Here is a 12,066-nt window from a genome sequence, read left to right on the forward strand (position 1 = left end):
TTCTGGGCGTTGAAATTCACACTTCTTAAAATTATCAAGGTTAAGAAACGCTGCTCTGGAGGCTACAGAAAGTGGAGTTGTAGACCACACATGGCTGTGGAGGTGCAATCTGTTTGAACGGAACCGTACCTGACTGTCCTAAAAAAAATATATTCTTAACCACCTGTCCACTCGGTTGCTTAATTTCATGAAGGCGAGACAAAGATGAACCTTGTGCTCTTCCCACGATCCACTTCACCCCAGTTTCTTTCCTGAAAGCCATGTTTGAACTGCAGAGTCAATGTCACCTTCCTTGTTAATCCGGCTTGCTTAATTAGCCGCGTTTGTGGCGGAAATCCCACAGGCCTCCGTCATTGAGAGAGAAAAAATCGATGGCTTCCCTGGGCCGGCCCACGTGGGCTGATCACTACTCTAGCCACTAGGGAGGACGGATATCGTGTCTCATTCATCTGGACTGCTTGTATTAACATAATCGGGAAAACGGTGAAACTCCAGGGAAGAATTTGTGTTATTTTAAGACCGTCCCTTTTGACGTCTCTTCCCGGGTCTCACATCTGTTCGGCTGTTCTTCCTTTGCCCTTCAGTGCATCTGCAGACGGTACCGGTGTGATGGATGAAACCGGGGTGGTATAAAGGTGGCTCTGTGCGGGACGCTCTCTTTTTATTGTCTGATTCCAGAGTGCGACTGGAGCTGCAACGCTTGCCACGGCCCCAACCGTACGGATTGCCTGCAGTGCATGGAGGGATATTTTCTCCAGCAGGGAACCTGCGTTGAGCATTGTCTGCCGGCATTTTACAGGGAGTCTGAAACATGTCAAAGTAAGTCTCGATAGCTTGGCCCCGGGGTCTTAAGGGTACCGTTTTGTGCGATCGTCTTGAGAGGGCATAGGTCAGAAATCAAAACAAACAGTTGCCTGGGTTTTTTTTTTAAATCCACTACAGTCATTGATTTACAACAGTTCTTTTAGTGACCGTCTGCAACGGCATTGAAAAAAAGCAATTTTGTTCTGACTCAGCAACCCAAACGTGACAAACCCTCTGATGTGAACTCAAAAGATTCCTCTATTAGGAGCGCCGGCAGCCCTGGCAAAAAGTTTCTCTCTCACCGCAGGCTAACAAGTCCATCTGGTAGGAAAATGAATAGTTGTCTGCCACACCTATTCATCTCCACCCCCTGCCTTTTATCCCCACATCTAGGGTGGGGCTTTGCGAGCAGCGGTGGCTCTTCCATCGCAAGGACCGGTCCATAGATTTCCACTGCTCTCCTCTCCTCTGCCTTCTGGGCATCTGTGTGTCAGGCACTGGGCCCAGCTGTTTCTCCTCTTCCTCATCAGTCACCTCCAGACCTGGGGGAGCTGTTGCCTCTCCATCTGAAGGCTGACGGATGGTCCAGGCTCCATCTCTGTCTCTCTCTCTCTCTGCCAGCTCCATTTCCTCTCCCCCCTCGGAGCTCTCAGGTTGCCTTGAGGGTGACCCTGACTCCCACACCTCCTCCTCCTCCTCTGATTCGGTTGCTGGAGGGGCCAGTGGCCAATTGGCCACAATAGACTTATCATTTTTCATACTTACAACTGTTGCAGCATTCCCGCAGTCAGATTTCAGGCATTTGCCAATCGACTCATATTTATGTTGGTTGCAGTATTCTGGGGTCACGTGATCTGCATGATCATGTGACCTTCTGATTTCCGACCTTCCGACAAGCAATGAGGAAGCCAGATTCACTTAACAACCATGTTGCTTAACTTAGCAGCCTCAGGGATTCACTTAACAACTGTGGCAAGAAAGGTCATACAATGGGGTAAAATTCACTGAACCGCTGTCTCACTTAACAACAGAAATTTTTGGGACCAATTGTGGTGGTAAGTTGAGGGCTACCTGTAATCTTTGGATAGGGAATGTCTCCAAAGGACCAGCTCAACTCTTATGCCTAATGAAGCAGCCTCTCATAGTAAGTACCTGAGGCAAGGGTGTCCAAGCCTTTACTTGATGCTCTCCTAGTCTGTCATTTGGAGGAGGAGCTACAAAAGATGTGGCCCTCAAGAGTAGGGTGTTGCTGTCTAAGCCATCTTGAAGCTCATATGGGAATTCTCTAAGTGATGTATCATGAAATACGTCTCCTTAGGTTGTGTGGTAATGCAGTCAATGAGATGTAGCAGCATGGTTGGGAGAGCAATGGATTGTCCTCCTACCTCAGGCAACAGGCTGATACTCCATCTCAGGTCAAGACTGAACCAAGGGTTGGATGTTCCTCTATTGGAGAACCAAGAGTGCCCTTGATCTCCATCGTGACATCAACCGAAACTGCTGTTTGCTTTCCACTTCTAATTTATATACATAAATCAGAGAAACCAGTCTTATCAACTTTCTCAAATCTACCTCCCTTCAAATGTCTTAGGACAATTCCTAATATTTCCACCCAGTATATTAGATGGAATTCCTTGAAGCTTTATTCCTAAAATACATCTGGGAGACACAGGCTTGGGAAGGATGGCATGGATGATATATAGCGTAAGAAGGCACTTAGGTTCTGTATGGAGCATGTCTCACGGGAACATCTTCAAATGCCAACAGGGAGCATCTCGGAAGCCTGGAATAAGTGATTCCTACAGAAGAGAATGTACGTATGGGTTGAACCCTGGAGTCCTTGGTGCTCTCTGAGTTTGATTCGACAACCAAGCGCAGAGAGCACCAAGACTCTTAGAATTAGTGAGCCCAAAGGAAAATTGTAATGGGACTGAGGCAAAAAATGACATTGGCATTGACTGGGATTTGAATGGGAGATACTGGAAATTTGAAACCTCTTGAAAATGGGAGTGCCAGTTGATTTCATAATGCTGCTAAGACACCATCAGGGTTGTTGTCATCAGGAGTTGAGTTCATTGTCAGCTTTGGAAGCCATGTTTTACTTGAAATTCTAGACCTAGAAAAACTAGAACTATGCTGCCTTTGGTCCGATCTAAGTCTAGTATATAAAATCATACATTGCAATGTCCTACCTGTCAATGAATACTTCAGCTTCAAACATAACAACACAAGAGCAAACAATAGATACAAACTCAAGGTTAATCGCACCAAACTTGATTGCAGGAAATACGACTTCAGCAACAGTGGTCAATGTCTGGAATACTCTACCTGACTCTGTGGTTTCTTCCCCAAAAACTTTAACCTTAGACTGTCTACTATTGACCTCACCCCTTTCCTAAGAGGTCTGTAGGAGATGTGCATAAGCGCACCAACTTGCCTATCGTCCCCGTCCTATTGTTTCTTTTATTTTTCTTATATGTATCCATGTATTCATAACTATGTTTTTACTTATACCTATTATCTTGTAAGCAGTTGACAAACCAAATAAAATAAAAAATCAAATAAATTCAGTGCCTGGGAAATTGGGAGGGGGGATTTCATGGAGAGGTGGAAGATTAGACACATCAACATTCAAGGACATGTTGCCCTGCACCTGGAGGGGCGTGTCTGGAGGGATGTCTCCAGTTGGGACAAAGTTTGATTGGGCCATGTGATGGACTGGTGGGTGCAGGGGTTGGATCTTTGACTTTCTATTGGGAAGGGAAAACCCGAATCTGAGAGTCCCAATATGACAACTCTAATAAAATGGAACTTTGAGAAAACGTTTGTCTCAGAGTTTATTGGCTTGGAGGTTGGTTAGTTGGAATGCTGACATTCACCTTTACCTTTTCTTCATCTAGTATTTGACTGTGTTTGCTGTCCTGCTTCTTAAGGAGTGAGAAAAGCATAGAATGTGTCGCTGTATCCTATGTAAGTCGGGAAATATGCCTTCCTGAGTTTCTTATGGGGCTTTTCAGGATGCGACGATGACCACTGTCTCCAGTGTGATGGGCCGGGGAAATGCGTGCGCTGCCTGGCTCCCTTCTTGCTCCTGGAATCCCAGTGCGTCTTGTCATGTGGAAAGCGGTACTACGGAGACCATGGAGGGCAGATATGCCTAGGTAAAGGAATTAGCACAAGAGTTCCAAACTGGGGGTGCTTGCATGCCCTTGGGGGTATGAGATGATATTCTAGGGTATGAGATAACTTGGGTTTAGAAGTTTCAAAATTATATGTATATAATTATTTTTTAAGGGGCACGAGAATATATCAGAAGCATTCTAGGGGTGCAGGGTATAGAAAAGATTGGGAGCCTCTGAATTAGAATATTTAAACATATTTGATGCCCAGAGCTATCTAGGTCAATTTTTAAAAGTGCAAAAGAAGAATGTCAGGGTTCCGGCGATTGCCCTAATTAAATCATGAGCCTCGAGCCAAACTTCAAAGGAATTCAAAAGATTTATTAGGAGCAACATGTCGGCATTGATCCATATGGAAGCCAACTCTGCCACACGTAATTTACGGTCACCTGTGATTCTGTTCCCCCCCACTCTCCCCTGGGTGTGTTCTAAATCATATTCTCCAATGAAGCACGTTCACGGGCTGGGTGTCATCAATCACATTCTCCAATGAAAGATTTTTGGGGCAGAAGATCCAGTAGCCTAGGCTACAATTTTTGTAAGATAAGCATGGAATGTACTTCTGGTTTTAATTGCCTTCCTGTTCCTTCAGGTCCCCCCCCCCCCCGCTTATGGCAACTCGAAAACAGGCGTAGGAATGCTTTACGAGTTGACAAAGAACACACCAGAGATTTCAACCGTTGGATCAAAATCATTATTCTAGCAATCGCACTTCATTTAAACAAAACCAATTCCTTTTTAAAAAATAATTTTGCGGGAAAAACTTTGGTAGAAACCCACTAACCACCTCCTGTATGGAATGTCTGCATCTGGAAACTTCAGGTCTGGTTTAAAAGTTTAACGCCCCTCCAGAAGCCAAGTAGGTAGGGACCAAACTCACCTTGAAGGACAAAATGTTCCAGAGGACAGGGCCATGGCAGAAAAGGCTCTACTCCTGGACCCCACCAGCTGGAATTTCTTGACTCATGGAGTCCACATGTGCCCCTTGTGCCAGAGTGAGTGGGTGTGAGCCAAACCCATTAGTGTGAGGTAGTTCTTCAGGTAACCAGGACCTATGGTGCAAAGGGCTTTAAAAGAGATCACCAACACTTTGAATGGCACCCAGAAGCAAACTGGGCCTCAGTACAGCTCACACAACAGGACTGTTATGCAGGCCATGCTACGGTGTGTGCCTAGAACTGCCCACGTAGCTGTATTCTGTACCAGCCACCTAGAAATGAGGAGAAATTTTCTGACAGTGAAAACAGTCAACTCATTGGACAGAAGTTGCCTTTGGAAGTAGTAGTGGGAGCTTCATCACTGGAGGCTTTCAGGAGGAGATTGGACTGCCATTTCTCAGAAATGGTGTAGGACAAGCGTCTTCAAACTTCGCATGTTTAAGACTTATGGACTTCAACTCCCAGCTTTGCTGGCTGAGGAATTCTGGGAGTTGAAGTCCACAAGTCTTAAAGGTGCCAAGTTTGGAGACCTTTGGTGTAGGGTCTCCTGCTTGGGCGGGGGCTTGGACTACAAAATCCCTTCCAACTCTGTTAATCTAATCTAATCTAGTCTAATCTAATTTAATCTAATCTAATCTCTTCAAAGGTGAGCCCATATAGAGCCCATTGCACTAGTCCAGACATGAGATGACCACGGCACAAGTGACCGAGCCTTGGTTCACCTCACGTTATTGAAATTTGCAAGTAAAATATGGCGGCTGTTTAAATTAGCCTTCATCAGCAAGCCTGATGTCAAAGGCATGAGGTGTTCAGAGTTAACTCCCCTTGACTACCAATAAAGGAGTTACATAAGAATGGCCTTGTTTTCTCGGTTAAAAATGCCTCTCATAGCATCTTGCTTTTGCTTTCATGCTAGCTTGCCCCGAGGGATGCTTGGAGTGTGACGATTCCACCAGGTGCCGAGTTTGTAATTCCACTACATTTCTTCAGAAAGGCCTTTGTGTGGCTGACTGCGGGCGCGGCATCTACAAAGACCCCCGAAATCGGCAGTGCAAATGTGAGTTTCCCCGCCACCCTTTATAGGATCATCAGCTTCAGCTCTAGTTTCTCATGTTTTAAAACAATAAAAAACAATGATTTTACAAGGTTGGAAACTGGTTCATGCTACACACGGAACTACAGAGCTGAAGAAGCTTATTAGGTTAGATTAGGTTAGATTAGATTAGATTAGATTAGAATTATTTATTGGCCAAGTGTGATTGGACATACAAGGAATTTGTCTGGGTGCAAATGCTCTCAGTGTACATAAAAGAAAAGATACATTCGTCAAGAGTTGAGCATCATCAGGTACAACACTTAATAATAGTCATAGTGGTGGGTGAGAAACGAAACGTCTTCAAAGGAAAAAAACAGAAAGTCCAGTTGGCTCCTTAAAAAAAGCACCTTTGGGACACTCATGACCTGGATGACTGAGAATCTCCACAGACATACTGAACTACAGTTTGTCTCAACCATGGTTTGTTGAATCAACCCTCTCCAAACTTTGTCACTTTAAGACTTGTGGACTTCAACTCCCAGAATTCCCTAGCCAGCATGGCTAGCTGGGGGAATTCTGGGAGTTGAAGTCCACGATCTGGAAAACAGCCAAGTTTGGAGACCCCTGGAATAAATCCTCAAGCTTGAATACATGCAGAACACGAAGAGATGAACCGTGATTTGTAATCCGTGGTGACTGGGTGCACGCACTAACATTTGCTGAAGTGCCCCCAACCACATGATGATTTATTAGATTGGGTATTGTCAGTTCGAAGAAACTTGGCGTTATATTTTCTACGTGTGTCACACTGGGGACAAATTTTAGAGGAAATTTTCTGCCGCCCTGCAAACTACAGCTCTGAGAATTTAAGACCATAAAGCATTTTAAACAGAATATACCTTTAGAGTACAATATCGATCTAATAAAGGACAGTCTTCACTAACATTGGTTTTATTATGCCTCTCTCTATATTTTTTCCTCATTTCTCCCTGAAGCATCCTGGCTATTTTTAAATTGCTAGTAATTTCTTCTTGAGATTCTGGATATCCTCTTTTTCACCTACAGGTAGTCCTCGACTTACAACAGTTCATTTAGTGACCATTCAAAGTTATAACGGCACTGGAAAACATGTCTGTTTTTCATATTTATGACCCTTGCAGCATCTCCATGGCAGTTGTCTCATATTTGTGACGATTGCAGTATCCCAGGATCATGGTCACCCTTGGTGACCTTCTGATAAACAAAGTCAAGGGGAAAGCCAGTTTCCGTTGTAACTACAAACAGTTGCTCAATGAATGGTTGTAAGTCAAGGAGTATTTATAATACAAAATTACAAAAAAGTAAGGGTTAAAAGGTTAAAAAAATAAGGAGAGAAGCAACCAAGAAGAAATTTCCTGACAGAACATTTAATCAGTGGAACAATTTGCACCCAGAAGTTGTGAATTCTCCAACACTGCAGGTTTTAAAGAAGTGATTGGACAGTCATTTGTCTGAAATGATATAGGGTTTCCTGCCTGAGCAGGGGGTTGGACTAGAAGACCTCCAAGGTCCCTTCCAACTCTGTTATTCTATTCTATTCCATTCTATTCATATTCATATTCTATTCTATTCATATTCTATTCTATTCATATTCATATTCTATTTATATTCTATTCTAATATTCTATTCTATTCTATTCATATTCATATTCTGTTCTATTCATATTATATTCTATTCATATTCTATTCATATTCTATTCTATTCTAATATTATATTCTGTTAATATTCTATTCTATTCGTTCCAGGACTCCTGTTAACCATCAGTTTCTTCTGATGGATTTTGCACACTGGTGCACGATGTTCAGTGTCTTTATATGTTACGAAAGGAGTGTTGTGCAAGAACAATTAATAAAGGAGTGAATTTTGATGAATTTTCTTTCTTTTGTTTCAGCTTCTGGGCCTGCTCCTGGGTTCAAGGCCAAGAGCCTCCTCTTGGTAGGAATTGGTGGGCTGAAACTACTAGATGGTTCCTTGCTGGAAGTAGAAAACCTAGAGAGCTATGGAGAAGGCCTCCTCTTTCGCACGGCGGCCCTTCCCACCAACGGCAGGCTGGTAGTCCTGGCTGAAGGGAAAGAAAAAGAACAGGACTATTTCACCTGGGAAGACGCGAAGGAACAGCGCGTTTTCTTCGTCCACGACAAAATGAAATCCAGGTGATTTGATGGTTCTTTACCTCTTCTGTATGAGGAGAATATGAGGGGAATGGGAGAAGATCCCTCCACAGAGTGTAATACCTTCTGTCAGAGTGTGCACAAGTCTATCACGTGTATGCAGGGGTGGGATTCTGCTGGTTCGGGCTGGTTTGGGCAAACTGGTAGCTCTCAGGATCAGCTGTGAGCGAACCGATTCATTTGGCCAAGCTTGAAAGCCCTGAAAAATATACGGCTGCTGCTCTTCTGGATGAATGAAAATGTGTACCTATCTACATAGTAATTGATTACATTTATATCAATATATAATACTGTTTCGGGGCTTCCTCTAGGGATGGCTTGTTTTTCCTGACGCTCAGCTATCAAGAGTCCACATCGGAGCCAGTAATGTTCACCGTTCGAGCTTTTTCAACCCAGGTAAGTTAGAGGATGGGTGGTTATATTTTTGAACAGGCTGGGCGGGGTGAGAGAGGGGAGAACTGTACAGTATATTGGCAATATTTCTCTGCTTGTGTGCGAGAGTCCAGTAACACTGAGATGGAAATATATGGATTTCCTACTTGTTTGATTGATGTCCCATACTGGCATATATTTAAAGCAAAAAAAAAAAAGCATTTAAAAAATCCATAGTTTTGCAGACTTACATGTGTGTCTGTTAGTTGATGATTACCTGTATATGGGCATCAAGTCACATAGAGCTTTACAGTCAAAGCCAGGATGTCAAATCCCTTCTGGAATTAGCTGCAATCTAATGTAGCCATCACTGTGAAGCTCTGGGCACAGGTGTAATTTGTGGTTGGCAATGTCATATGCCAATCTGTATTTTGCACCAATGACACTTTCTGGATCCTCTTCAAGGTCACCCCCTCCAGAACACACTGCAGCGCAACCCTGATTAGGTCATGAGGGATTGAGCTGCTGTTCTCTTTTTTGGAAACTACAGATGACAGGATTGGGGCATCTTACTAAGCCATAAGCCACAGCTTACAAAGGGCAGTTTAAAGTTCACTATACATAGTAAATCAAAACCAAATCAAGTGGGTGTTATTATTTAGTAAGGACAAGAATAACAGAGTTGGAAGGGACCTTAGAGGTCTTCTAGTCCAACCCCCTGCTCAAGCAGGAGACCCTATACCCGAGATGGCGAACCTATGGCACGCGTGCCACAGGTGGCATGCAGAGCCATTTGTGCCAGCACGCGAACCGCAGGCAAACTTACCTCACTGCACATGCGTGCACCTCACAGCTGATTTTTGGCCTTTTTGAGGCCCTTTTCGGCCTCCCAGAGGCTTGAGGAAAGCCTTTTGCAGGCTGAAAAATAGGCCCATTTTGTCATTTCCTGTATTTCTGGAAATACCGGAAGTGATGAAACAGGCCCATTTTTTGGCCTGCAGAAGCTTTCCTCAAGCCTCTGGGAGGCTAAAAAAGGCCTCAAGCGGGCCGAAAATCAGCTGGGAGGCGCAGTGCAGGTAAGGGGGCGGGGGGTGATTGGGGTGGTGTATGCATTGCCTTCTGGGTGCTGGCACACAAGCGCAAGTGCAGAAGCGTGCACACAATTTGGGGCACAGGAGCCCCAAAAGGTTAGCCATCACTGCCCTATACCATTCCAGACAAATGGTTGTCCACACACTATATTTGGGGAAACATCACACCTTCTCTTGCTTTGTTCTGCTGGAGGAGATAACACCCTCACCTTAGTCCCTGAGGCTTCTGGATTGGCAGTGCCCAATGCCTCTGCTTTCTAAATTTGCCATGCCCCACTAAAGGCCAGGCAGGGAGGTTCTTTAGGCCCATCTTAAAAACAAAAAATAACAGACAGTTTTTGTGAGCCAAACCAGTCCATCCCAAAAATGTTTTTTCAAGAAGCAACGGACCTTCCTGTGTTTTCTTTAAAGGCGTTTCGCTTCTCGTCCAAGAAGCTTCTTCAGCTCTGACTGGATGCTGGGGGATGGAAGGATTTATACTCCTTGCAGACAGTTGGTCATTTGCATCCTTTTGGAGAGTCATTGAGGCCATTTGGAGGTTTATCCGTGTTCTCAGGGTCACCTGAGTGGGTGCAAATGGGTGTGGAGCCTTCTTGGAACTGTTGATAGGACTGTTGTGGAGCTGTGCTTTCTGCAGGATGTTTTCTGCTGCTGGTGACGAATCTATGTTGTCCGCATCTCAAACTGAAACACTCATGGTTCCTGTAGTCTGCAATTTTTCTAGAAATCCGTTCATACTCCCGCACCATTCAAAGGGTGTTTACCCTAAAGTTTTTATTATTTTTTTTTTTTTGCGTTCTTTTAGAGAGTTGTTGAGGCCACTTGGAGGTTTGTCTGTGTCCTCAGAGTCCCTTGAATATTAAGTCCTTCCGTTCCCCACCATCCAGTCAGAGCTGAAGAAGCTTCTTAGATGAAGAAGTGAAACGTCTTCAAAGAAAAACCAGAAAGTCAGTTGCCACTTGAAAAAAGCGCCTTCGGGACAACCATAACCTGGGTGATTGAAAATCTCCACAGAGTAGACAAACCAATCCATTTAGACCAGGGGTCTCCAACCTAGGCAACTTTAAGACCTATGGACTTCAACTCCCAGAATTCCTCAGCAAAGCTGACTGAGGAATTCTGGGAATTGAAGTCCACAAGTCTTAAAGTTGCCAAGGTTGGAGACCCCTGATCTAGACAACTTCCCTAGTTTAACCTGGATGAATTCATCTTCTTGGGTTTAGATGCCTCATTGGGGCATTTTTATCTCCCAAATGCTAACTTGACCACCATGTCTCCATAATCTGCCCACACATTGTCTTTAAAACTCTGGAGAGCTTGAAGGAAGATTCATATTTGTACAGTGAGACCTGATAACCCTCAGTGTCTATCTGAAGAAGCTGACTCATTCTTTTTGAAAAACCTGTGGGAAGAAACACTTGTACATTTCACCGAATGAGGTCATTTGCTAGCTCTTAGATTTAAACACATTTAGTTCCTCAAGCCTCATTTAAGTTTTTTTTTTTTAAAAAAAAATCAGGTTTAGCAGAAGCCAGGAAAAAAAAAAAAACCTCTCAAAATTCTCAAACTGGAATGCTGGAACCTCTTAAAACTTTGCTGGTGACAGATCATTTGAAGGGTTCATTCCAGATTATTGTGAATTTTTCTTGGGTCGGGAGGTGAGAAATTGAAAGAGATCACCACCCACTGATGTAAATCTGGCTACCATACTTCGTGGAGAATCGGGTGCGGGTAGACCTTTTAGTCAAACACACTACTCAAGCAGGAGACCCTATATTATTTCAGAAAATCGTTGTCCAATCTCTTTTTAAAAACTTCCAGTGTTCCACCCACAACTTCTGGAGGCAAGTCGTTCCGCTGATTAATTCTTCTCACTGTCAGGAAATTTCTCCATAGGTCTAAGTTGGTTCTCTCCTTGGTTAGTTTCCACCCATTGCTTCTTGTCTTCTCAGTAGACCTGGCTTATAATTTGAAAGAGTTCCACTCTCTGAAAACGCACGCGTGTTTGTAAGAATGTGTGCCAACCACAGGCGCACAAATGGGTGTTCTAGTTTGCGAAGCTGAGGAAGTCGTACCTGCACAGCTGGGATATGATGTATCATTTAGGCGAATGTGCAGAATTGAAAAACATTCCCAAAAACAAATAACTTCTGTACTGTTCTCAAGAAAATTTGCATCATTGTGCCCAAGTAGCAATAGCACTTAGACTTATATACCGCTTTATAGTGCTTTAGAGCCCTCTCTAAGTGGTTTACGGAGTCAGCCTTTTGCCCCCAAAAATCTGACTCCTCATTTTATCCACCTCGGAAGGAGGGAAGGCTGAGTCAATCTTAAGCCTGGTGAGATTTTAAAAGCCAAATTGCAGGCAGCCGGCAGTCAGCAGAATTAGCCTGCAGTACTGCACTCTAACCACTGCGTCACCACAGTCATTGCTAG

The 12,066-nt window shown here is 43.9% G+C and overlaps 1 protein-coding gene across 1 annotated transcript in view; it reads left to right on the forward strand.

The window, feature by feature from the left end:
* FRAS1 (Fraser extracellular matrix complex subunit 1) overlaps positions 1-12,066 on the forward strand; it is a 393,348-nt gene that overhangs the window by 226,809 nt on the left and 154,473 nt on the right. Inside the window, exons 23-27 of the mRNA XM_087935788.1 lie at positions 679-819; positions 3,822-3,965; positions 5,838-5,978; positions 7,888-8,149; positions 8,479-8,563. Coding sequence (XP_087791914.1) covers positions 679-819; positions 3,822-3,965; positions 5,838-5,978; positions 7,888-8,149; positions 8,479-8,563 — 773 coding nt within the window. The remainder of the gene's footprint in view (positions 1-678; positions 820-3,821; positions 3,966-5,837; positions 5,979-7,887; positions 8,150-8,478; positions 8,564-12,066) is intronic.

The sequence above is a fragment of the Pseudonaja textilis genome, chromosome 6 (assembly GCF_049901715.1).
Source record: "Pseudonaja textilis isolate UNSWEBS1 chromosome 6, rPseTex1.2, whole genome shotgun sequence".
NCBI lineage: Eukaryota > Metazoa > Chordata > Lepidosauria > Squamata > Elapidae > Pseudonaja > Pseudonaja textilis.